This window comes from Triturus cristatus, chromosome 3_2 (assembly GCF_964204655.1).
Source record: "Triturus cristatus chromosome 3_2, aTriCri1.1, whole genome shotgun sequence".
NCBI classification, from domain to species: Eukaryota; Metazoa; Chordata; class Amphibia; order Caudata; family Salamandridae; genus Triturus; species Triturus cristatus.
The window spans coordinates 868,584,633-868,612,584 of record NC_140584.1 but is presented as its reverse complement, the minus strand read 5'-3'; the positions used below and the strand labels follow the sequence as shown (position 1 = coordinate 868,612,584).

General features: G+C 46.8%; 1 protein-coding gene across 1 annotated transcript in view; it reads left to right on the top strand.

The window, feature by feature from the left end:
- Positions 1-411: 411 nt before the first annotated feature.
- Positions 412-27,952, top strand: part of ABHD15 (abhydrolase domain containing 15) — an 88,440-nt gene continuing 60,899 nt past the window's right edge. The window contains exon 1 of the mRNA XM_085649208.1: positions 412-1,367. Within this exon, the coding sequence (XP_085505334.1) occupies positions 502-1,367 (866 nt within the window). The 5' untranslated portion in view covers positions 412-501. The remainder of the gene's footprint in view (positions 1,368-27,952) is intronic.

Genomic DNA, 27,952 nt, shown 5'->3' with positions numbered 1-27,952 from the left:
TTCACTACTTTGGTGGCTTGGATACATGGTGCTAAGTGAGAGGGTATTTCAATTTTATGGCTACTCCATTGGTTGTAGATTTGGCTGAGGCATGATGTTTGCTGGAAGGATCCGCTGGAAAAGGAGGTAAATGGGGTTTTTTGTGTACAATCCTTCAAGAACAGCGCATTGGCAATGACTCTAGATTTAGGAGCCAGTTCACTTGATGAAAGTCAAAGCAAAAGTCAGCACTGTGAACGTGCTGCGCCAGGGCCCTTGATCTGTCATTGTTCAGATATTCCAGGCACCCTTGCTCAAATGGGACTGCGGCCCTCAGTGATTTTGGCATGGAGACAGTTAAATCTCTCACAACCCTGCGCCCAATGGTCAGGGAGCTGAGCCCTTGAACAAATAAATTATTTGCTCAGTAGCAGAGAAAGAAAAGGATTGTGTTGATGAAACGTGCATGGAGCAGTTTAGGCGGCAGTCCTGCCTCTGCCAAGGTCCCAGGAGGAAGCCACGATGCCAGGAGGGAGCTGGGACGCATGGCACCCGGTGTTAACGCTTCGGAGTTGGATAGTCAAGCTGCTCTGCGTCGGGAGAGGCATTCTCTATGGCTTGTTTCGCTCAGGGACGTTGAAGCACGAGGCTGGTGAGGGTGAGGACGGGGATGTGTTCATCCATGACAACGAGGGCTTCCCCTGCGGCTGCAGGCTGACCTGCAAGCCCTCCGCTCTGGCCAACTGCCTGCTGAAGGTGCTCCGGAGGTTCTCCGACCCCGACGTGGCCTGCTGGCTCTGGAGGAAGTGGGCCCACGCCCAGACCATCTACCACCAGCTCCTGCCTGGGGACCGGCGGCTGGAGTCCGCCAGGGACCACCTGCAGCTGCCGGATGGGGGGATTGTTGCACTGGATTGGGTGGTGGGGCCTTGGACCACTTTGAAACATCGGAGGGCGACCAACAGCGTCACTTCCCCTCCGGTCCTGCTCGTCATCCCCAACGCCTTTGGGAAAATCACCAGGAACGTGCAGGATTTTTGCCTGCACGCCTTGGAGCACGGGTTTTACCCCGTGATCTTCAACAGAAGGGGGCAGAATGGATGCCCGCTGACGACTCTGAAGCTCCAACAGTTTGGGGACCCGGCAGACCTGACAGAGGCGGTGGCGTACATCCGATATAGGCACCCGAGCTCCGCGCTCTTTGCCATGAGTGAAGGCTCGGGGTCTGGCCTCCTGCTCTCCTACCTGGGAGAGTGTGGCTCGTCCAGCTACCTGACCGCCGCCGTCTGCATCTCGCCTGTACTCCGGTGCCAGGAGTGGTTTGAGGCCGGACTGCCCTGGCTGTACAAGTGGGCCCTCGTTATCCACCAAAAGATGAGCCTCTCCAGGTATGTGCATGGGCAGTTAAGAGACAGAAACACGAGCCTCGATCTGTGGGGACATGAGCAGTAGTGTATGTAGCAAGGATGCTGTGGGCTCAGGAGCAGCAAGGAAAATGGCCCCTTTGTAGGGGCGTAATGCAAGCTCCTACGGTGCAGAGGGCCCCAACCCTCCTGTGGGGTCCCAACCGTTTTAGGGGACCCCATTCAGCCAAAGGTCGATGAATATCTGTGAAATAGGGGAGACTCAGGGACCCCCATCACATTCTGCAGAGGGGCGTCATTTTGCAGTAAGCCCCTGCCCCTTTGACTGCTTGCTGCTGGGGCAGTAAAATACAGCAGGTTATTAGGGCTCAAAGGGCCTCTCAGGGCCCTGGGGCAGTTTCTACACCATTGGTAGCTATGCCCCTGGGCATGAGTTTATGTCGGATCCAAAATAAAAAACAGGCTGGAGCTGTTGAAAGTACAGGGTAACAGATCATAGTTCTGCAAATCAATGCCCGATTATTGCACTCGTGGTGGTGGTGGGGGGGGGGGGGGGGGCAAATGTCAGCAAGAAGATATTCTGGTACCAGTCTTGAAGGATGGGGATAAGATGCTGCACGGTGAGTCCGGGGACACCACGCTGATGCCTAACCTATGGGCATTCTGAGGCAGCTCCCATGCATTAACTACAACCGAGGACAATGCAGGGCCAGATTGGTGCAGCCACTGCATTAATTTAAAGGGCACCTTAGGCGAATCAAATCCCACCTACGTTTTGGAGGGGGTTCCATACAGCCCAAGGTTATCCTAGTTTCATGCTGATGAATGCAAAAGTCACTAGCTGCAAGACAACCACATATGGTGACGAAAAGAACTTAATCCGTAAGGCCACCACTGTCCTGAGCAAAAGGACTCAAGCCTGCTTCAATCCCCCCCCCCTCCCCCTCTCACTAAACATGTCCCACTCGCCATGTTTATAAAATAATGTCAGCTCGGGTTGCACACATTAAAAAATTACTTCGTTTATTTTTGTGTTTGCTGTTGGTCTCCTCAACTTCAAACTCCCTTCGAAGTAGTTTTGTCCCCTGCGTGGTGGGCAGAATGTCCCTCTGGAATGCCTCCTCTTCCCAGCTCAGACTCATGCTAGTCCTTTGGGATTTACAATGCAGCAGAGCCTGTTATAAGCGAAAGGGCCTGCCCTGTGCCAGAGGTATGAACAAAATTATCTAAAAACGTGCTACCTCCACAGAATAAAAATAAAATAAAAAAATATTTTAAAAAAACCATTGGTAAATCCAACAGGTCTGGTCCTGTCAAGCTAGCACAATCGTTATTTGTATTATTTTTATATTGTAATAATGTGCCACAAAGGCATGTCTTCTGGTTTCCTTCTTCTTGGAGTGTTTCATCTCCTGTCTGGCGCCGTCAGTGCGCCTCATCTGGCTTTGCTCTCCGTATAAGCTAAGTGTGTTTGCCAAGTAGGTCGGGTCTAGGTGGAGGGCCTCGTCGGTGATGCACTTTGTTTGGAAGATGGTCCAGTCCTGGAAGAGGAGCCATATTAGCCCCTCTAGCCTGGGGATGACATGTTTGAATATCGCAAAAAATCAAAAGGGAGTGGACCACTTGTCCAGGGTCTTATTACTGTTCTTTCCTTCGTAAAAGAACCCTCATAACCATACACAGGTACCAGAGGCGGCATGAACTGGGTTACCGCTTAAGTGTAAAAGTGCAGCATCATCATAGGGTCTTTTTTGAATGTACGCTGCCCTCCACCCGGAGGAAGACCTTCTGGTTCAACAGTAGTGTCCAGACATGAAAAACAAAAAATGTGAGAGGGTTCGTATTTAGTGAGTTAAAATCTCTTGGTCATTGTTTCCATAGTGACTTTATTATTGAAAGCTTGATCAGAGAGTTAAAAGAAAGGAGTGCGGGGTGAGACGGGGTTACTGGTCTCCCGTACTCGTCATGATATAGGGGTCAACATGTTTCAGCCTTCTGCAAGGGTCTAAAGGCTTTCATCAGGACCGTTATTTGTAGGAAGGCGCTCTGTCGCTCCTGAAGTGAGAAAACTTGTCACTTGTTCTGTGTAAAGGGGTCAGATCAATAGTATCTGTACCTAGAAAGGTAGAAAAGATTACTTTCACCAAAATTCTCTTAATTAAAGGTCATAATTTGCTGCTTCATGCGATCGTCTAGGGCAACTACTTATGTGTGGGGAGGTAAGTAAGGATAGTGTGTAAAAGCAGAGCAAATAGGCGGAAGTCAGGGACAGTTACGTGAGGTAAAGAGATGCTAATCTCGGCGAGATGAAATTAAAAACACTGTAGAACAATGCTTAGTTCATAACAAAGAAACACGTTGTGGTTAAAGGATTACAAAGCCCTGTAGACAATATCCAAGGTGTGTTTGTAAACAGTGGACTCAAATTGTCGACATAAATATCATCAATAATAGCGATTTGCCGCTTATTGCTCGTAAGTGAGATGAACTTTGTCACATCTTATAAACAAACAGTCGTGGTTGTTTTTGAACAGCATGCTTCAGTAATATGTCAATGCGTATTTACCTCAGACAAGATTGGTAACATTCATACGTGGATGCCCGGGGGCAGGACGAGAATTCATTTCTGTATTCAAATTAAGGACAAGAAGGTAAATTAGAAAGACCTTACTTAAGTTTGGAAGTTGTACCAAAACTGCGGCGGCCATCGGAGCTTACCGATTCTCGCACGTTCGGTGTCTGCATCTGCCTCTTCTCGCGGTACACCCAACCAGATTCGTCCGTGTAGGCTTACCGTTAAGAGGTGAAGAAGTAGTGGAGGTTAAAGAAGGACTTCACGTTTTACGGTAAAGATTGGCAAAATATCGTGGTTGGCACGGTACAAATGTTTGTCCGAACCAGCTAAATGAGTATAGGTAATTATTATGTGAGATTGTATTCACAGATCGAGGCGAAACACTGTTTACGTGATTGAGAATCATATTTTGTTAGTGTATGGTCTTGCCAGGTGAAACTATCATGATTGATTTTGAGTATGGTGGTAGAGGAACTACAATACTCTCATGATTCAAGAATAGAATGGTGGAATGAGTATGCGTTATGCGTTATGAGCGTGCCTTGGTGAGTGAATTGATCAAATACTACATTCTTGTTTGCTTCAAAATATTCTTGTGATGGAATGTTTACGTAGCTAAAGTGTACCATGGGATATTATCGTTGAGGCCTTGTTTGTCCGTGGACAAGCGATCAATCCAACGTTGTTCTTTCTCATACAAGATACGTTCGGCATTGTGGTTGACAGTTCTTAAACTTTCTAGGACTACCCATTTGAGGTCACTGGTGGCATGGTTATTCTCTATGAAATGTCTGCTCATTTTGGTGGTTGCTCTTTTGCAGTTCACGTTGCTTTTATGTTCTGTGATTCTCAATTTTATTTTTCGACAAGTCATTCCAATATATTTGAGGTCACATGGACAGGTGATCATGTAAATTACGTGGGTAGTATTGCAGTTAGTATGCTGTCGCAATGTCCACGTAAGGTTAGGAAGGAGTTGGATGGTTTTGGTCACTTTTGTTAGACTGCAGACTGAGCACGTCCCACATGGATAGTGTCCTGTGATTGGTGCAAGATTCCATGCTGCTGTTATGGTTCCTGTACTTGTTTGCAGAGCGGGTCTAGTATGTACTAGAAGATCTTTTATGTTCTTTGTTCTTTTGTTTGCAAACCTTGGTTTGGGCCATTGTAAAGTGTCAGAGGTTAGAATTCTCCAATTTTTGTTCACAATCTTTTTCACTGTGTTGGACATAGTATTATAAGTGGTGACACACGTTAGAAGATCATCTGGTTCTGCCCGTGTTGATGTCTGTAAAAGGTTTTCTCTCGGTTGGTACAAGGCTCTTTTTTGACACTTCCTCATGATTTTTACTGGATAGTCTCTTTTGATTAGTTTCTCACCCAATTCTTTGGCTTGAGTTTTATAAGTTTGAAGATTGCTACAGTTCCTCTTGAGTCTAAGGAACTGACTGAATGGTAGATTGTCTCTGAGAGGACGCGGATGGAAGCTATTGTAAGACAGCAAGCTGTTCTTTGCTGTTGGTTTGTGGTACGTCTTAGTTTGGAGAAGGTTATTCTCTGAATAGATAGTTATATCTAGGAAGTCAAGTTTGTGTCTGTCAAAAGTGCAGGTGAATTTTAAACACTCGTCTCTGGAGTTGATGTTTGAATATCTCCATACACTTGATGACCCGTGCGGCTGGGTGAAGGATGACCTTTAGAGGAGGGAGGGCGGCATTGCCATGTGTGTGTGCCAGTGTACACAGTGCAGTGCATAGAGGGTAATATGTATGGCTTGCCCAGGCCATTATGGCAGAGTGAGTTCCTCTCACTGTTTGCCCATGTTACATGCTCTTTCCATGCGCCCCAAGAACCTGATACAGTGTCCCTGTGCCTCAAGGTCTTCACAGTGGTTACAACGTCTGTCAGGGTGCCACAAGCTAATCATGTGGTCTCTTATGTCCTGAGCATCATTATAAAGGACATCCGTGGGACCCAAGCTCCGCGAAATGTTTGTCCTTGTACAGAAGCCCTCAAACTTTCTGGTGGTGCGCCCAAGCTGCCCGTGGGTCCCAAGTGCGAAACAATGTCTATCCATGGGCCAGACACTTTCATATGAGGGCAAAGGGAGGCTGCTTCAAACTGAGCTGAAAAGAGAACTGACAGCCATCCAACCCCTCCGGCTGCAGCGGGAGCCACAGAAGAGATCTTATGTTCTCCATGACATCTGCATGCCTTCTCCTGCAAAGTTGTATCTCCAACACCTATTGGTGGTTGCACCCTACCACCGCCCTCAATCTCCTAGAGTCAGAGGATAAATGCAGTGTACTAGCCCATCACAAATGGAAAAGCCATCACAATGCACTTATATAGGGCCTTTGTAGTCCCCAAGCCTGAACCCAAGCAGTAGTTGAGCTTATGATCTTGCTTCACTGTTTGCCTTTCCAGACAGGTGTCTCTTCCAACTGTCCCCTGCACTTTGGACTAGAGCAAGTTAATATTTGTACTCGGATAAGGCTGCATTCCTGGTAAACAAGACCAGTGTATGGATGTCCGAATTTACACCCAACATCTACCACACAGGAGTTGTCCTGAAAGATACAGGAATTTTACATTCCACTGCATATTACTTACTACAGGACAATGTGGTGTGTCATATTTTCAAGAGCTGTGTACCGACGGCTAAAAGCTCTTGTAGGGAATTCGGAGCCCCCTACTCGATTAAGTTCCTGGACCTCTGGGCTTCGTTCCCACCTGCTTAAAACTGAATGTGATACCAAACTTGCTAAAGTCAAAATAAATAAACAAATGACCGATCATCCCCTTATCTTTTACTAGTTTCAAAAGTACACAAAATGTTGTTTTTTCACACAGGGCACTCAGTTTGCATTCTTATTTTTTATTAAATTAACTATCACAATCATTACTTGTTTTGTTGAATCTATCGCAAACTCCAATAATATATATGACATGGGAACCATCGTCACAGGTTCCAATTAGGAGCATTGGGTCAACTCTAGGCTTCAGGTATGCTACGTTCTATAGGAGCCCCATAAACATGGAATAGACTTGCCTGTTTGGTTCACCCCTCGAAAGTATCAGTAAAATTCTTTATGGCCATCTCTGTGTCCTGTGCAAGAGGTATGGAAAACATAATCGAAAAGCGTGTTACCGCTACATTAAAAACAAGCATTGGGAAAGCTAACAGGTCTGGTTATGGTAACCTGGTACAATCGTTATGTTTTAAACAACTTTTATTGTAAGCATGTGTTACGAAAAAAAACATGCGTTCTACTAAGCATAGTTGCCATATGCTTGCAAAAATCACTGATACAACTGTTTTTACTAGTGCATTTTTAAATATCAAGCCTTTTAGTTTGTCCACGTGTTTTATTATTATTATTTGTGAAGGAAACAAGAACAAATCACCCTCTAACGAAGGATTGAAATCTCAGGCAGCTAAAATGTTACATTATGCACTAGAAGACATTTTAACAACAACTTCGAACACCTAACTGGGCACTAGATTTGCAGGCAAAATAAATAGCTAGTATTTAAGGTACACATAAAAATAAAATAAAATAAAAAAGCATACTGTATTAAAAAGAAAGGAACTATTTTTTAGGAGGTTGTGAACAATGTGTACATGCTTTTTGAAGTCACTTAAAGTGAAGGGAGCCGATCGGAAAGGTAGATTGACATGCTGCCCTCTGCTGTGCGTTGTGGTAAGCAGAAGCAAAGTGTGAATGACAATTTAACAGACCAGTAGACAAAGCCTGCTGACCAAAACGTAGGCCTGGGCGTAGTTCGCGAAGTAGCACTTCGCGAAGCTACGCAAAGTGAAGTTCGCACTACGCGAGCTACGCGTAGCACTTCGCGAACTGCGTAATACCTTGTTCGCACTGTGCCAGATGTCGTTTTCAATGATTGCACAGTGCGGACAAGCAACCGGCACTGTGCAATCATTGAAAATGGCATCTTGCACAGTGCGAGCTGTAGTTTTCTGCTGCTCGAGTAGATTTTTACTCAAGCTTCAGCTTTCTCAACGCGAACTGGTAGTTTCTCAACGCGAGCGGTCGCGAGCATACGCGACCACTCGCAATGACAAACCTGACCTCCTCGCGTTGGGAATCTCGCCGGGAGGTTTATTTTCCATGCTCGCGATCGCCAACTTGAAGTTGCTGATCGCGAACAAGGAAAAAGTCTCGCCGGGATGTCATTTTGCTTGCTCGCGGTCGCCAACTTGACATTGAGGACCGCGAGCAAGCAAAAAATGACCGCAGCACTACGCAACACTACGCTACGCGTGTTTGCACTGTGCTACGTGCAGTTCGCGTAGTGCGAAGTAGCGCGAACTTCGCAAACTACGCGAGCGTAGCGTAGTGCTTCGCCCAGGCTTAACCAAAAGCCTCTCTTTACATGTATACTATGCATGTTAAAACAAAGAAAACAATAGTCTAGCTAACAGCTTAAGCTGTCTTAAAGACCAGACCTAAAAAACAAAAGTTGACAATGCGGTTCAGGTATTTTGCAGCAAAAAGATAAACTTTCAACTACACTAAATGCAGCCTTCCATTTCCATTTAAGACAATAAAACTAACATGCCATCAATATAAATTATAATTCTTTGTAATATTCATTCGTGCTAGTTTTCTACTTCGGATTTACATGGAAATGTAGGTAGTTTTGTTTAAATCGTGAGCCATGATTATAGTTTTCAGGTCAAACTCACCAGAATTTAACTAGTCAAAAATGCCTGTTGCATACTGAAACAATTGGATTTTCATGTGTTCAGCACAAAAGTCTCTATACCATACTTTATGTTTTTTCGGACCAAACTTGAAATAAGGGATAATTATCACCACAATAAATTCTGAACTCCTCAGAGTCAGATTTTATACCAGTGCAGGAACTCCCATATCTGACACTGGGGTACTTGAAATTAGGTCATCCATTCTGAAATGGTGCTTAGGCAGGGGATAACAGTGGCATTGCAGCCCCTGCAGGGCCAGGGTGGGCCTCCCTTCTGGGGGGCCCAAACCATTCCACCCAAGGCCAATGGATATTTGTGAGAGATGGAGACTCAGGGGCCCCCTTCACATTCTGCAAGGTGGCCCCATCATTTTACTTACGCCACTGCTCTTAGGTCCCTTGCAGCTGAGGGTAACAGTCATTCATTTTCGGATTCTGTGGCGCCGCTTACAGAATAAGAAAGCTGCTTGGGTCATGCTTGGGTCATGAGATTCTGACTTATCACAGTACTTTATTTCTTTACAACTCACAACTCATGACCTGGCACACATATTTGTTCATGCAAAATATAAACACAAACCGCTTTTTCAAAGAACCTGCTTAGGCGAGCCAGGAATTACAAGGACACTCGGAGCTTCTCTTCGACGCCTGCTGCACGATGCCTGTCTGTCTCCTGCTGCACGATGCCTGTCTGTCTCCTGCTGCACGATGCCTGTCTGTCTCCTGCTGCAGGATGCCTGTCTGTCTCCTGCTGCAGGATGCCTGTCTGTCTCCTCCTGCAGGATGCCTGTCTGTCTCCTGCTGCACGATGCCTGTCTGTCTCCTGCTGCACGATGCCTGTCTGTCTCCTGCTGCACAATGCCTGTCTCCTGCTGCACGATGCCTGTCTGTCTCCTGCTGCACAATGCCTGTCTCCTGCTGCACGATGCCTGTCTCCTGCTGCACGATGTCTGTCTGTCTCCTGCTGTTGTCTCCTGCTGCAGGATGCCTGTCTGTCTCCTGCTGCACGATGCCTGCCTGTCTCCAGCTGCACAATGCCTGTCTGTCTCCTGCTGCACAATGCCTGTCTGTCACCATGATTCGAAGTTCTTCGAAAGGTCTCGCCTCAAACAAGTTTGAACTGCCGGATCTTCAGAAACATTTACAGCAAGTGTGTTTTTATAAAGCATTTGTGTACCTTGTGCAGGTACACATTTAATGTTTTAATGGAAGAAGAAAGGAATCTTCTGTGTATTTCTAAAGCACACAATAACCCGCGAGGGTATCCGGGCACAAAGCCGATGGTTGTGTCTAGCCCTGCCTATGGTAGGTTGGTTTATTGAAAAGTCAGATCTTCAGCTTTTATTCCGAATTCAAGAAGAAGAGAAGAAATGTGCAGTCCTTCTTAGTCCATTCAGCACTAAAGCAGATATTTTATATAAGGTAGCCCACTTTATAAATACAGGGACCTGTCCATCCCTACAGGAAGTTAAAAAACACAAAAAGTGGCCCATTGCAGCTTGAAAGCAGGAAGATTAAAAATCCCACATGCACACAAAACATTCTGAACACATTCATTTGCATTTTCACATCTAATGGGCATCTGTTTTCCCCATGAGGTTTTCTATTGCATATGTTTTAAGTAGCATTGCACTTACATGTTTGTTCTTGCAGTTCATGTTGTCACATAATGGCTTTCTTAAAGCATTTCACTTGCTACCACGTTGGCATTTGTAATTTCACCCATTCAGTTGCTGTTATAGGTACCGAATGAAAATATGCCCTATACAACATTTCTGACCAAAACGTTATATGCTGCTACAAATAAATGAATAAATAAATACATTTATTTTACAGTACCAACTTGACTAAAGGGCATCTTAAAGCCTTGGTTTGAGGCAACACTGTCCAGATCTGAAGAAACCCATTTAAGTGCATTCAGTAATTACCGAGGCATCTACCATCCTGCCATGTCAATCACTTACATATCAGTTAAGGTGCCTCGAGGCCATATCAAAGTATTGTAAATTAGGATGTGGTGGAATTAGGAAAGGGGGGAGGAATAAAAGTGTAATAAGGTTCTAGAAAGAGAGATTAATAAAAAGGACTTGATGATTACTGGGTACCTGACTGAACCAGTGGGCCGCGTGGAGAGTAGCTTATTGCTCTCCTTTAGAGCATTCACGGTCTAGTATTTGTTATGCTTCCCCTCGGGCTTTCAAGCAAATCTTGATTCTTTGCCTTGTCCGTGTAATGGGAGTGCAGGTCAACCCACACTGCACTTTTTATTTTTCTGTGGTTTTTATTCTATGTACGCACAGCTTACTTTGCTCCCTTTAATAAAGAGGTGCAACATTACAGACTTCAGGGTAGCATTTAGTGTGCTGCTTCAACTGAATGATGATCAGTCAATTGCTTACACGGGTGCTTTCCTGAGAACTGCTGTCCGAGCCGTATTTCGATGAATACTGCCTAAATTTGAATAAAAAAATAAAAATATATATAATCATGTAGTAATATCTTTGAAAATATTCGTAACCTCCTCAAATGTGTCCATAAAATTGAACTTTTGTCCCACACTTTTAATCACTGTCCAGAATTTGCCTCTTCACGGTTGATATGAAATTTAACTGTATTTTTATGAATTGTTTCAATTATTCATATGTTTCATTGTACACTTTTGATGTGTTTTTATTGTGTATGATCTTACTTTTGTGGATACCTTTGTATCCTAATGAAGATGACTTGACTTGAATTGGCTAGATGATATATCATGTTGCTATTACACACTGCCTCAACACTGCCCGATTGTAGTGTTACCACCTTATGTTCAACATTTAGATGGCACAATCTACAAACTGAATTGCCTCTTGACATTTGAATGATATTTGTATTTATTTCACACTCACCAGGGCCCTTTGATTGATCTGGGAAGGCTGAAATGCACAGTTGGCCTTTAGTGGGCTCGAAGATGTGAGCTGGCTTACCAATCAAGTCAGTAAGGGGCACCATAGAAAGGATTGCCCCCCCATTCCAGCACCCAAGCTCATATGTGGACGCAAATGAAATTAAATGAAATGAAAATAGGTTTTTATAGAGCGCGTGTTTGCCGTGGCGTCTTAGCGCTTGCTACCATTAAAGTTAACCGGAAATTAAACCCCCGAAGGGGTGCACACAAATAGCCAAGTTTTTAGTCCCTTCCTAAACTGTAGCAGATTCTTTTGCGTTCTAAGATGCAAAGGCATAGTGTTCCAGAGCTTTGGGGCCAAGTATCGAAAACTTCTGCCCCCCCCATTTCATCGTCTTTACTCTTGGAACCATAAGCAAGTATGCTGACGCGGAACGGAGACATCTCTGTGGAGTATATCGCTTACAGTATTGACCCATCTGCATTGGTCCCATCCCGTGCAGACTCTTGTGTAACATACACATTGACTTAAACTGGATCCTAGCAGATATGGGCAACCAATGTAGTTGTTCTCGGGTAATTAAACTAATGGAACTAAATTTGGGTAGTTCTAATAGTAACCGGGCCGCCACATTCTGCAGGGTCTGGAGTTTATAAATCACATTTTTTTTTTGCTCCAATGTAGAGTGAATTACAGTAATCAATTTTTGACAGGATCAGTGCCGTGACAACCATTTTCCTCAAAAACATAGGAATAAAAGGAAGAAATGGCCATGTATTCCTTTCATGGTCAACCCAAAGGGGAGCGCTTTGCCTCAGAGTAAGAGATGAGAGGGGGCACTGATTGGCAGTGCGTGCTGCGGCTGGTGATTAGAGCAGGTGGAACACTGCCCCTGGCCAGTCAGCATCCTTTAAAAACCTCTGGGCAAAGAATCTGCGCTCGGGTACATAACACAGTAAAGGGATAATTACACCCTTCAAGATAGTGAAAAGCGAATGCCCTCGTTGAAGAAATGGGAGAGCACGGTGACAACATGTTAGACAACTAGTGTTTCTAACTGGGCACAAGTCAAGGGTACACACGCGTAGACAACGTCCACCCACTCTTTTCACAGGGTGGACGCCGTATCCCCTGCCAAGAAGTTGGGCCCCACTGAAATATACTGAACACGTTGAGGTGTAATTTGCTGACACCTAGACACATAGGAACACCTGCACGTTGTCTTCTTTGTCTGCTGTAATTTCAAGCAGCAACATGCAGGCAGCAAGGGGGCTTTATTTGACATCACCAGTGGGCCTAAAACAAAGGATGAAAGTTAAGGGGCCATTAGGCCTCCTTTTTTAATTGATTTTCATTTAAACAACAGTTGACACTGTGTACATTAATATGGCATGGCATCACTTTTGTTACATACCAAACAGGGGGGACAATGGGGCAAGTTTTAACGAGGTCCAACACACATGCCCAACATCACTTTTGTTACATCACATATATATTAGAAATTACAGAACTGCAGCTACTCGCATAACAGGTGTTACTGGATTATAACATGCAGGAACTTTACATGATTTATACCACCAGATCTGCATGGACGTATATGAGCCGCATCCGGGACATCAGGCCTCCTTTTGTGTAAGTATCCTGGCTGGGATCTATCTGGGGCCACACACTTAGATGCAAATGCAATGGAGGGGGAACAAAGGCATGTTATCACTTCACAAGTCATTTACAGAGGCATGGTTTTAACTTTGATCCACGCCTGTATACAAGACATTTGCATGCACTGTAAGAGTGTCAGATGTGTTGGCCTGTCCCAGTATTTCCAATTTAAATACCACTATTTTGTTTTATTTCTTTGAAGGTACTTCACATGTCCTTCATAGCCCATTGTGCTCTATTAGAAGGATTACAGTTTATGAACTGCAAGTAAAAAAAGGATCTCTGTTAAAAGCAGTCACGCACTTATCTAGCAACATAAATTAAAAGGCTGTCATCTGCATGTTGCATGATGTGTTGTGTTGAAGCCACATTAACCCTCTTTTCTACTTTGATTCAGAAAAGGGGACTAGACAAAAAATCTCTTCAGCAAATGCATTAACCTCCAGAGTTATCTTACCATTATTATTTTTATTCTCCGAGATTTACTGATCACACAAATCAATCAGGATTTAAAAAGCGCAGCTAATCACCCAAGAGGGTATCGAGGCGCTTGGACAAAAATATCTGCAGCAGGTGCCTTAACCCCATACGATATTTTAAAAATGCAGACTTTGCAACAAATGAAGCAGAGCAGATTTATTGCCAGGTTTCTCTTTGTTGCCAGTTTGTTTTGTGGCAGAGTTTTTCAAAAATTAATGTGAGGTGTTAAGAACTGATGTCACTTCATGTGATGGCACTGACTGTGAGGTCATAGGTTGTGATGCCACTTCCTGTGATGCCACGTGCGGTGTCATGCACTTTGATGATGCGCCATGATGTCACTTGCATACTACCTAACTTGGTTAGTACCCCCTTCTATGCCCTAGTTTTAAACCTGTACAGATGGATAGTGTAAAAAGTAAAGTTAAACAAGCTGGACTTTAAGATGAGCCTGGAGTAATGTCTAAATAGTGCATGTGTGAAATGTAAACCAACAGAGCTTGATGACAAGATACATTCTAATACGGAGAGAGATATTAAAGCAGCTCAGCTATTGCTTGGTAACCACACAAACAATAACTGGATTAAACACTGCAGGCTGCTTGGCAAGCATGCAAATGTTATGAGATAGACATCCCCATGAAATGACTGGTTCAGCCTCCATCAAATAGACATGGAAAAACTATGGTGGATGTTTACAATAAAATGGTGCAGCAAGCAATTTTGCTGCGCAAATCTGTGTCATTTCAAAAAACGCAGGGATGCGCCATATTTACAGGAATATGGCGCACCTCCGTGCTCTGCCATGCACTGGAGCTAAAACAAGAGCCGTGCACCAGCGCAGGTACCCTTTCACCATGCTGCAAGAATGCCATGTATTTCATTCCAGATATACTTTACTTCTGTGTTTTTTTTGTTTGCCATTAAGTTTCGAGCACAATTACTGCAGTATGGATGCGGTATTTGTGTTGTAGATATATTTTTTATAACACACACATAGCGGTAAAGCAACAGAGCGGTGAACAGAGAGCCAAATACCAGAGCTACGATTTAAGATCTTTTACAATGAGGAAAACAGTAAGAAGTTCCTACTTTGCAGAGAAGTATTGTGCCTTGAAGGGATGTGTTATATGTCATTACTTAACTTGTCCGTCCTCTTTGCCACAATTCTTACTAAATGAGCTTCTCCATGGCTTACGCACAGCATTCACCCATACTAAGAAAAAACACACATGCATCAACCAATATGGAAACCAACCAACCAAAACCAAAACTTGAAGTGGATAGTAACAAAGTTATATAGAGGGCTTCACCTGGGCTCTCTGGTTTTAGGTCGAGCATTTGAGACCTCTGGTATATACTTTAGTATATACTTATATGTGTATGTACTTTGTGGGCTCTGGAGATCAGCCATAGGACTTGTCTGCTTCCGCTTAGGGACTTTTTTTTCTGTTCAACTGCCTCTATTTAACTGTCTTGATAGAAAATGACCAGCAGAGGCCAGTAAAATACCAGAATTGCTATCTGCTTAGGGGCTTTCTGTTTTTTTTTTATTTTTCTGGCAATTACCTCTATTTAACTTTTTTGATAGCAACGACCAGCAGTGTTATATTTCATATCAGTACCCTAATATAGGTCCAGGGAACATCATACACTTTCATCAGCTCCCGTTATTTCATATGAACGAGCCTTATAAGGACATAACTCTAAATAAGGACAGACTGCCTTGTATGAACATAATGCCTTATAAGGACTGTAGCCTTTTATGGACTAAACCTTTCACCTAGTTCCATGCCGAGGGTGGGTTTTTCCCAATCGATATTGCTAAGACGTCATCCTTAGCACATATGAATAATTTATGAGTGCACTCTACAGGAGATCCACTTCACCTCTCCCATCGACGCACAAGGTTTAATCCCCAACGCCATCCTCATACTAAACAATGGGGAATATACGATCATATGCACACGCACCTCTTGCTATTAGTAAGCAGGAGGGAACCGAGACTTCAAGGCCGACACACTGACTAGAGACGCTACAGCTCCTGCATGCCATCGCTCCAGCTGACAGTGGTCTGACGATCCCTTGCGGGGTGTCCAGCTCAAGTCCAGGACGAAGTCCCATACTCTCACTATTCAGGTATGGGGGTTCGACTCAATCCTAGCGGGATTCTTGGCTCATAGGCTTAGGCTCTGTAGCACCTACTCACATGCTAGGTACACTTAGGTAAATCTAGTTAGGCATCTTAGGAGTAAGCACTTTATTTTATAAATGCATTTCATATTCATGTATATGTTCATGACTATTGCAAAATGGTAGAACAATACTATTCCTTTTTATTCACTGTACTGTTGGCTCTATATCTCTGCTACTGTGTTACAGTTGTAAAAGCGCACTTATTCGACATGAGAAGAACTACGTTACAATAAATTCTTATTGTAAAAATGCTTGACTGTTTCTTCTCTGTATCTCTCTGAGAGCAAAAACAAGCAAGCACGAGTGACTGGGTGAAAAGTAATATATTGTTTCCATGAGTCTGATGTTATTGTGTTCTGAGGTTGCCAAACACTAATCTCTCTGATAGCAGGAGATTCTAGTGGCACTGCGAGCTAGCTAATGCAAACCATAGGCTAACATATGCAGCGGGAGTGCACAGAGTCAGTCTGCCACCAGACCCACAGTATATGTCATCCGTAAACAGCGTAGGTCCTTTATGACTGGGTACTATTAGGACTACGCTACGGCAGAGGTCAGTAAAATACCAGAATCACTTTAGCATTCTCTAGATTCCAGTCCATAGAAATTTTCTTCCACAAGCACCTGTAGACAATCATATTTTTTTCAAATCTTCTATTTTCAGTGATATGACCACTGAAGGCCCTGATTTTATTTTAAAAACATAACATAATAGGGGTATTTGTAAAGCGCACGATTACCAGTAGGTGTCCGGGCGCTGAATAACAGATGTTTATTGTTACCCAACTCAATGGTACTCATTTTATCGACCTCAGATGGATGAAAGGCTGAGTGGACCCGCCGGGATTTGAACCTGTGACCATGAGGTCAAACACAGGCCCCTGCAGTGGCTGCTTTAGTCCACTGAGCCACCAGACTAAGCCTGGGCAAAGCACTACGCTACGCTACGCTCGCGTAGTATGCGAAGTTCGCGCTACTTCGCACTACGCCAACTGCACGTAGCACAGTGCGAACACGCGTAGCGTAGTGTTGCGTAGTGCTGCGGTCATTTTTTGATTGCTCGCGGTCCTCAACGTCAAGTTGGCGACCGCGAGCAAGCAAAATGACATCCCGGCGAGACTTTTTCCTTGTTCGCGATCAGCAACATCAAGTTGGCGATCGCGAGCATGGAAAATAAACCTCCCGGCGAGATTCCCAACGCGAGGAGGTCAGGTTTCTCATTACGAGTGGTCGCGTATGCTCGCGATGAGAAAGCTGCTGCTCGAGTAAAAATCTACTCGAGCAGCAGAAAATTACAGCTCGCACTGTGCAAGATGCCATTTTCAATAATTGCATAGTGCCGGTTGCTTGTCCGCACTGTGCAATCATTGAAAACGACATCTGGCTCAGTGCGAACAAGGTACTACGCAGTTCGCGAAGTGCTACGCGTACCTCGCGTAGTGCGAACTGCACTTTGCGTAGCTTCGCGAAGTGCTACTTCGCGAACTACGCCCAGGGTTACACCAGACCCAGCAAAACAGAGCTTTGGACTATACCATTTCCAGCTGAAAGGCAATATTTCTCTCCATGTGTTCCCATACCTGGTGTGTCACGCAGTTTGGTGCTTACTTTCCCTCCATGTTAAAGAACAATAGATGTTTCAGCACCCAGGCTAATGGGATGCATAGCTAAATACATATGAGGTCCCAAAGGCAAGACCGATTGCATTGCAAAGGCTTGTTTTTCTCTGTGTCTCGGCTGACCCACGCATCTCGAGATAAGTAGAATGCACTTAAATACTATCGATGTACTTTGTTCTATATTTATTTTCTTTTAGATGCTTTCAGCTTGCTCTATTCTAATTTGCCTACATACTGGGTCTTGACTCGGGCACATTTTTGGCAACCTACCTCCCCCGGTGAGTTTTTGGGAGGGAGAAGTGCATTACGGGTGCTGACCAATTTTGTGTGTGAAAAAGGCAGCTTTATTGAAACAGGTGCACATCACAACATTTCCTGGCAACCCACCTTACAAATCTAACACCTCACTAATACATTCAGTAAAGCAGCACAAGTCCACCCCTACGCCCCACCCAAACATACTCACCCTGCAGCTAACTCATTAACTATATTGCATTTCAGCATTTCCAATTTTGTATTCCCCCTACATCCTATGAGTATCTGTATGAACCTGTAAGTAACCAAATTTCTTAAACTGAACCTTTAACTACCTGCCTACCCTCTACTTACACACGGTTCTCCAACTGCCAACACCAAGCAACTTCTGCCAACTCCTGTCAAACTTTTCATGTCCCTGAAGCACCTGTTCCAAGTGACAACGTAAAGAAACCTTGCCCCTGCCCACCTGCCTCAACAACGGAGCCCGACTTGGAACCCTAAATAAAGGGACGGGAGGAAGGGGAAAAATTTACCAATCTACTCTCATGCTACAGGCCACCAGGTCACCTGAACCTAAAATGGTGGCTAGTAGCCCAACCAGACCCCCTAAATATACTCTGGCCTACTTTTGGGCAATAGCATAGCCCAATACAAAATGGCAGTCACTGGACTGCACCACCCTCCAAATCTGCATCAGGAGGCAGATTTCCCTCTAGTCAGCTGACCCCAAGCCCTTTTACGGAGCAGGGGTGTAATACAGACGCTGACTGATTTTGTGTGTAGAAAGGCTGCTTTATTGAAACAGGTGAATATCACATTTCCTCGCAAACCGCCTTACAAAACAAAAACCCTGCTATACATCCTGTGAACTAGCCCCTAGCCCACCCCTACTGTCCCCTCCAAACATACCCACCCTGCAGCTAACTCATTAACTGTAAAGCCTCCTACATCCTATCATTATCTGTATGAACCAGTAAGTAACCAAATGTCCTAAACTGAGCCTTTAACTACCTGCCTACCCTCCCCTTGCACATGATTCCCCAACTGGCAACGCCAAGGAACTTCTGCCAACGTCTGTCAAACTTTTCATGTCCCCACTACCCAGACAAGGGGGGGTTGAGAAATTACCCCTCCTTCTGCCCCCGCTATCACTTCTGGTGTGAGGTTTAACCCTCTACTGCTTGACGTTCGGCACCTTAGCCAAGACATGCCACATTTCCAAGTAATGCAAATCCATACCTATTCGAGACAAATATACTCCATCACCTCTAAAAAAAAACTCTGTTGGCTCACATTTAATGTCCGAATGACAAAGCCTGCAAAAACACATCTCTCTACAAAAGCACATCATCTCCTCATTTAATTTCCACCACACCCTATCTATTGCCACCGGCTTGCTCGCCCCCTCCAAGACTGCTGTGGCACAAAGTCAGTCCACAGTACGGATACCCCAGCCCACTGCACCTTTATTTCCAAAAGTCCCTTTTCATAGTCCTCAACAGCACCACCCCTTTTTCTCTAACTAAGTCATTCTTCCCAGGGTGAATAACCAGCACATTCGGGCACCCTGACTCGACCATCATACCATTTAGCGCGTGCAGAAGATCCCTCCAAAGCATTCCCCCTTTTCCACTCCAGGTAACCCAAAACAGGCGTTCATTAAAATCCAAATTGGACCCCACAACCCTCTGGCCTGCTTGTATTGCTGCCCATTTGATAAACAAGTGTTCCACTACCCAAATCTCCGATTCCTCAAACGCTGGGCCCTCTATCACACCTGGAAGGAAACAAAAAAGCAGTAAGCGATTCACAAAGCAGCATCCGCCGTGCTACCCTCATCTCCCAAACCCTGCACATAACGCTAATAGCATCCCGACGACTAGTGGCCAAATGTATGATGTCCTCCTGTGCCCAACCTCTATTTGCAGCTTCTGATGCCGCGCCAATGCAAAAGGAATGCGTGCCGTAGTCGGATGCCTGCACACTGAGCTAGTGCCACCGGGAGCACTGCTAATAGCTGGTACGCTGTCGCCTTGGGTCCTTGAATCTGTAGAAATACCATCCCACTGTCCTAACTCACAACATGCCACCCAGCACCCACTCAATGCCACCGGACATGCTCCTGATGAAAAGATAGCTTTCAAGATAACCCGCTTCCCTTGGGCCCTCTGATCCTGCTTGAAGTGGCAAATCCGTAACTGCCATCTCCCCGATGCCTTGGCTACTTCCTTCCAGTGGAGACCTCTCATGCCCCTACCCCACAACAATTCTGATACTCTAGAAGCTCCAAAAAACATCCACACCATTACTGTATAAAATAAACAAGTCTCCCCCACTTTTCGGCAAACCACAGGCAACTGCTGCAGCACTTAAAGCAGTAGATTAAAAGATAAAGGTTTCCTGACCCGCCCTTTCTGTCCCTGCTTCCTTGCCCAACCCTCCAGGATCCTGCGACCCAGTTCTCCCGCCGAAGGGAGGCATTCCCACAACAACTTACCCATAAAAGTTAAACCTCCTTGAAATGGTCACCCGCGACAGACCCCTATCAATCAATTCCAAAATCACGTTCTCAACGCCACCAAGAATTCCATCCAAGCCTGGACATAGTCCCTGTGCGTTGACTCAGCTAATGACCCTACCACCAGTTGTAACAGCCTGGGTTGCCAATGGATCATAAGTTCTCTGGCGTGGATGTCAGGTCTCTGTCTGCGTCCTTGGCTAGCCCACGGAATCTCCCCCACTGTGAACAAGACGAAGCATCCGCAATGTTCATTGTCCTCACCCGGCACATGCCGTGCTCTTAAAGTGATGTTATAACACAAGCATCCCAAAACAAAAAACCTGTAACAGTCTTTTCACCACCTCCACCACAGCCATGTTGTCTACCCGAAATAACAATCTTTTGTGTGCTAACTCTGGGTCCCAGAGAGTCACCGCTACCACTAAAGGGAAAAGTTCCAGGAAAACTATACTTCTGCCTCTGTTGGTCCACGTGGCCAGCCATGGCTCGGCGCACAATCTGCGCTGCCAATACAAGCTGAAACCTCGTCCTCCTGCAGCATCTGAAAAAACGTGCACATCCCAGTCAATATCCTCCTGTCTCACCAGAGTAATACCATTGAAGTCCTGCAAAAAGGCACCACATTCTCAGATCCTCTTTGACCCCTGCTTAAAGTCTCACATAGTGATGAGACAGAGAACATCCAGATAATGACCTCCCCAACCTCCTGCACAACTACCTCCCCGTCTGTACCACCCTGAAAAAAAAATTGATGTGCCCCAGCAAGATTTGGATCTCCTTCACTTCACTTTTTCCCATCATAGCATGCACATTAGTAATGTCAGCATTATCTCCTGATTGTCCTGCTGTAGCCTGGCTTCCATCCGCATGGTATCAATCAATCAATCAGGGGTTTATAAAGCACGCTACTCACCCGCGAGGGTCTCAAGGCGCTGGGAGGGGGATGTGCAGCTCTGGCTCAGTCGAAAAACAAGGTCTTGAGGTTCTTCCTAAAGGTGTGCAGGGTCAGGTAGCGTCTGATGTTGACTTGGAGCTCGTTCCAGGTCTTGGCTGCGATGTAGGAGAAGGCTCTTCTGCCTCCTCTGCTTCTGTGGATGCGGGGGGTCTCTGCCAGGGCGAGGTTGGTGGAGCGGAGGTTCCTTTTGGGTAACTGGAAGGAGAATGTCTCGTTGAGGTATTTGGGTGCGATGTTGTGGAGGGACTTGTAGACGTAGGTGAGAAGTTTGAAGGTTACTCTCTTCCCGACGGGGTGCCAGTGGAGGTCTTGTAGTTGTCGGGTCATGTGTTCGTGCCGTGGGGTCCCGAGGACGAGTCTGGCTGCGGCGTTCTCGATGGTTTGGAGCTTCTGTAGGAGGGTTCTGTTGATTCCAGTGTAGAGGGCGTTTCAGTAGTCCAGTCTGCTGGTTATGAGTGCGTGGGTGATGGTCTTTCTGTATTCGGGGGGTATCTATGTGAAGGTCTTTCGGAGGATGCAAAGGCAGTTGAAACTGGTGGGTGCGACGGCGTTGATCTGACGGGTCATGGTGAGGGAGGAGTCAAAAATGATGCCGAGGTTCCATGTGTGGTCTGTAGGGACGGGAGGACTCCTGAAGACAGAGGGCCAGCAGGTGTCGTTCCAGGCGGAGGTGGCTGGTCCTAGGGTGAGGATCTCAGTCTTCTCATAGTTGAGCTTCAGGCAGCTATCTTTCATCCAGGCCGTGACGTCCTTCATTCCTTCCTGGAAGCAGAGTCTGGTGTCTTCGGGGTTCTTCGTGAGGGAGAGGATGAGCTGGGTGTCGTCGGCATATGATACTATGCTGAGCCCATGCTGTCTGATGATGGCGGCGAGGGGGGGGGGATCATATGGTAAAAGACCAACCTGCTGCTGCTGTTGTGCTGGGGCCTCTGTTGTTTTGCCTCTTCTTCCTATTGTTTCATGGAACTGTTTAGATAAGGGCGTTGGTCCGGAGACCCACAAGATTTATCTTGCTTAGCACACAGGTGCGGCGCTTGATCCTGTTGTTCACCATGCTCATGACTGGTGGCGTATAATCAGAGTGGCTGACTCATTGCCTGTGCGGTACTTCATGTGTAGTATGTGCTATATCTATATTAACGAAATGCCAATAAACAGATTTCATAATAATGATGGCGGCGAGGGGGGCCATGAAGATGTTGAAGAGCGTGGGGCTGAGCGATGATTCTTGGGGTCCTCCGCAGTTGATCTCTGGGGGTTCGGAGAGGAAGGGAGGGAGTCTGATCCTCTGGGTTCTGCCGGCAAGAAAGGATCTGATCCATTTGAGGGCGGTTCCTCATATCCCAGCGTTGTGAAGTCTGGCTGCGAGAGTGCAGTGTGAGACGGTGTCGAAGGCTGCGGAGAGGTCTAGTAGGATGAGGGCCGCAGTGTGTCCCTGGTCGAATAGCATGCGGATGTCATCAGTGGCGGCGAGGAGGGCGGTCTCGGTGCTGTGGTTGCTGCGGAAGGACTGGGAGGAGTCTAGGATGGAATTTTCTTCGATAAAGGCGGACAGTTGAGCGTTTACGGGTCTCTCTGTGACTTTGGCGGTGAAGGGGAGCAGAGAGATGGGCCGGTAGATTTTCAGGTCCATTGGGTCGGCCGTGGGCTTCTTGAGGAGGGGCTTGTCTTCCGCCCGCTTCCAGTCATCTGGGAAGATGCCGGATTGGAGGGAGGCGTTGATGGTCCATCCTAGTTCGGGTGCGATGGCGGCAGCGGCCCCTATGGTAGATGTGCAGTGGGCAGCAGGCCCGTGGGGGCTCCTGAGTGGGTGTTCTTCATGGTTGTGGTGATGAGTTCAACAGTAGCGGGCATCCAGGTAGTGACGGTTGGCTTGTTGTCGGCGGTGGGGGGGGTGAGGGCGGGTGGTGTCCGGCGTCTGTTTGATGAAAATATCGTAGAGGTCCTTGATTTTCAGATGGAAGTAGGAGCTGACCTTGTTGCAGAGTTCCTGGGATGGTGTGACGTCCGAGGCTTCGCTGGGGGGTTTTGTGAATTGCTGTATGACGTTGAAGAGTTCTTTGGCATTGGTTGCGTTGGTGTGGATTTTGTTCTTGATGAAGGTCCGCTTGGTGTCCCTTATGTGCTGGTGGTATTCCTTCAGGGCGCTCCTGTGGTTGTTCAGGTCTTCTGTGGTTTTCCGGTTTCGCCATGTTTTCTGGAGGCGTCTGCAGGCACGCCTGGCTGCTTGGAGTTCGGTGGTATCAATCTCAATGCCCAAAAAATGATAGCACTGTTTTGGGGTCCACTGTTTTCTCTGGTGCCAACGGCACCCCTAGTTCACCTATGAGCTCTTGGAACCTTGCCAGTAATACCAGTCAGTCCGCCGAACTGGGGGCCCCCACAATGAAGAAATCGTCCAAATAGTGAGTCACCAACTGATGGCTCATCTACTATGTAAACACTCACTGCGAACTGAAGTACTCAAACAAAGCACAGGAAATTGAGCAACCCATTGGCAATGCTTTGTCCACGTATCATTTCCCTTCAAATTGCAAACCCAGCAGCTGGAAATCCTCTGGGTGTACTGTAAGCAGCCGAAAAGCTGACTTTACATTGGATTTAGTCATTGATGCTCCCGGGCCCGCCGCCACCACCAGTGACATGGCTACATCTACTGAGGAGTAGGACACCGATGCTACCTCCTCTGCAATTAAATCATTCACGACCTACCCTTGGGTCACGACAAATGTTGTATCAAACGAAATTGACCTTCCTTCTTGCTGACCACTCCAATGGGAGACACAAACAAATCCTCCATAGGCCAATTATTAAAAGGTCCTGTTATCCTGCCCTCGGAAACCTCTTGCTCCAGTTTGCCCTAACTGCCTGTCTATGTTCTGATGCGGAACACAAATCGCCTGCCCACAATCGCATCCTGGGACCCTCGTACCCCAAACTGAAACGTCCCGCAACAAATCTTCCTCTTCTGTCCGCTAGTAGAAACCCAGCCAGTACTCTAACTTCTCGAGGTTAACTGGCGTATGAGCCTTTTGCACTAGGTCCCTGACCCCCTTACCTCCTCTTGGGCCTGAGAATTGCTGCTAGTGCCCTCCTGGCTACCCCCATATTGCTACCACTGTCCTGTGACCTGGCTGTGGGATGCACCCCCTGACCCATAGCAGTTGACAAGAAGGTGGCGCCCGGTGCATCTTGAACACTCCTGGCGGAATTTTCAGTACTCCCACGTGCACATTTCTTTTTTTAAATCCCAGCAAGTGCCCCATGACCCTGGTAGTGCATTTGAAGCCCCTCCCCCCTCCGGGTGGGATGTCCTGGAAAGGGGCAATAAACTATTGGCAGACCACTCGCAGTGAAGATAGTCTTCCCCAATTTTGTGGACCCCATAGTGTTCTGCCATAAATCTGAATCAAGTTCACCTCATTTTGCCTCCAGATCCCATGCCAGCCGTGCCCAAAACTCCTCGTTATACTGCGCCCACGCATTACCCCCCTGTAATTTGGGCTTTTTGTAACATTCCATGTGCTTGAAAATGGCTAAGCAACACTCCAGATATTTCTCACAGTACACGCTGGCATATATCAGAAATGCCGCCGTCCAGGTTTCTATCGTGACAGGATCACCGAGCCGCTTGGCCAACTTGCATTCCTCCTCCTTGGAACCCTATTTTGACCGCATATCTCTATGTAAGAATTTTAGCATCTCTACATATTCCCCTTTCCAAATTTGCTCTTTCGTGGACAACATTAAATGATCCCCCATTGGTTTAGTTACTCCCATGTAAGGAAATATCTTAATCTTCCGTTCCTTGCTGTGAGGCCCTTCCTTCATTTCACTGCCTCCACTGACTTCCCCTGTAGCTACCCCTAGGGCCTCCGTTTTGCTTGTATGCCAGCATTGAGTGTGAGCACCAACTTTTTCGTCTGTGCCCACTCCCACGTCTGTAACATATTTCCCTTTGCATAACTGTTCCCCCTTTATGACCAAGCGCTAGCATCCACACCCGTGAATACCATCTTAGGAGCAGAATCCTTCACCTACTCCTTACCTGGTGCCAAGATCGGTGCCCGTACAGTTGCAGTCAACCTGTCCAGTGTTTTCTCCTCTTCCCCACTCGTGAGGGCCCGTTTTTTGCACACCTGTTAAATACTGGACACCTCATTAGTTAACCCTACCCTCCGCTGACTTCCGGCACCTCATCCCGGCACTCTCCCTTTTCCGTGCTATCCTCTTCGTAATCTAAATTCGTTACCCCTAGTGGGTCTTCGAAAAGGCCCGAACTGGGACCAACCCTTTTTCCCTATGCATGCTCCGATCCAAACTTTACCGTAGCATTGCGACGCCGGGCGCCCAGTGGGGCATAGTGACCCTTCCCTGCCTGTCTATCGATGCAATTCACCTGCTTGTTGCTTTTCGTGTGCTAGAGGCCGTTCGAAACCTACCAGCTGCTGAGGCCCACAAGGCCATCCTGGACCTTCGTCCATTGGCTACGCCGGGATCCCCCGCCGGTGTCAGGCGAACCGTGCTGGTACCAGCCCTCGCTTCTCTTCGGTTCTGATGAGCTGCCCCCAGCTCTACCGAGTCCAGAACGTCATGCTGCCCCTGCACCTGAAAGGAACCAGACAGGACTGGTGTGCTGGCGCACTTCTCCCAACCTCTTCAGTGCCCAATAGTCCCCCCCCCCACTCCTGATTATCCTCCATGTGACCGGAAGGCCCCCTGAGAGCACCATGCTCACCCCAAAAGGGGGCATTCCCTAACCACCCCTAAATCCTCATCCACCAATCCATCCTCCTCTAAGGTGTCCTCCACTCCAATCTAGCATGGCTGTAACTATTGCCCCTTCCCGCCCCCCTTTTTCCTACTCAGGAAAAACCTCCCCTTACCTTACCTTCCCTCCCCTCGCCTGTCCCTAGGCTCCCCATTGCTGGGACCCTCCTCTGCCTATGTAGGCATCCACTTGAACCACCCAGTCCCATTCCCTACCCCTGGAAGCTTCCTCCCAATGAAAAAAAACCAGTCTGGCCTGTCCTAAAATTTGACAATTCTTCTAAGCCCTGCTCTTGCCCCCCCTACTGCCACCTCATGCAAAGCATTCCCAGCCCCTTCCTCAGGCATTCCCCTGCGCGTCTGGGGCTGAGCACTGGGGGAAACCTTCTCCAGCCCGGCCCCTAACAAGCCACGCCCCTCCCCTTCCCATCATTGTTGAAGTCCCCAAGGGGCTCCACTGAAGCTGCGCACCTGTGGGAGCCCCACCCTCATGCCTCTCATTGAATGTGGGCGGCTCCTCAGATGCCACCCGCTTACTCCCGCTCTTCTTGCCCATGACCCTGTATATGCATCTGCCACGTGACGAGCCACCTTGCCTCGGCCAGTCAACGTGGTCCCCGCACCTCGGGCCTCGGCCGCGCAAATTAAATCAGCAGGCCCAGCCTCCATGCACCCCACCTCCCGCTGCTATCAGTTCTGGCCGCACAGCCGCCCTGCCGGCATGTGCAGGCCCCACCCTCATATGCCTGACTCCAGCCCCCAGTAGGGCCACTCCTGTAGTCAAGGAGCTGCCCCTATTGCTCACCTCACTGCATGCGGCCCCTGCCTCCCTCCCTGTTCACGGCAGAAAGCACACCACAACAGCCGCAGCTACCCCACAGAGGCCTGGTGAGGCGGACAGGAGCAGCAAACTCCTATCCTCCCACCACAAGGTCCAGTCTCTCGGCCTCCTTCAGCAGCCTCATCGCCTCCGCCACACGAGTATCGTTCACCACCATATTCATGAGTATACTTGCATTAAGCACAGGAATAGCTCCTAAAGCCTAAACTATGCCAAATGCGACACAGAACATTTTTCCAATCTACTCTCACACTACCAGCCACCAGGTCATTTGAACCTAAAATGGTGGCTGATAGCCCAAACAGACCTGGGCTAACTTTGGGCTATAACATAGCCCAATACAAAATGGCAGTCGCTGGACTGCACCACCCTCCCAATCTGCCCAGGGGGGAAGACTTCCACTGGTCAACTGCCCTCCAACTCCCCATACGAGGTAGCCTTTGCTTGTGCCCCAGACAAAGAGATTATATTTACTGGTGTTTTTGGTGCAGGTGATAACATTATTTATTCACATACCCCCATTCCGGTTTGGGTAAACGCAACAGTCCTGCAGGGCTAGGATTCTTTACGTTGGTATTGCTAAGCAACGATGCGATGCGTGAAGTGCAACCAGCATTGTGCTCTGTTTTTTAGAAGTGGGCTTCCTTATTCAAAGTTAACAGCGACATGATGAAGGGAAAGCTCTCTTATAAAAGAAATAAGGCTCTCCAAATCCTGCACATATTAGAGATAATCTTTCCTTTCCTGACACAGGAGTCAAGAAGGAGTGTAGGAATGATGCTCAGACATGAAGGTAAGTTATATGTTTATTAGAGACCAAACCGATAGTGTCCTCAAGCCACCAGTCTGCCTTCCAACTGACACTCCCCGCTCCCTTCCATCACCACATTCCAGAACCTGTGGCATCCTGTTATGGAGGCACAGTTAACCTGGATACCACATCTCTCCTTCTTAATCACAACTACAATAGTCTTAATAAATAATAGAATCAATAAGACAAATACCAAACAAAAAGAGCGTTGCATGCAAAATGATACAGACTCAATAGCAATGGTAGTATAAGTGCACCATCCACTTCTATCAATAATACCAAATATAGTACTACATAGTACTTCC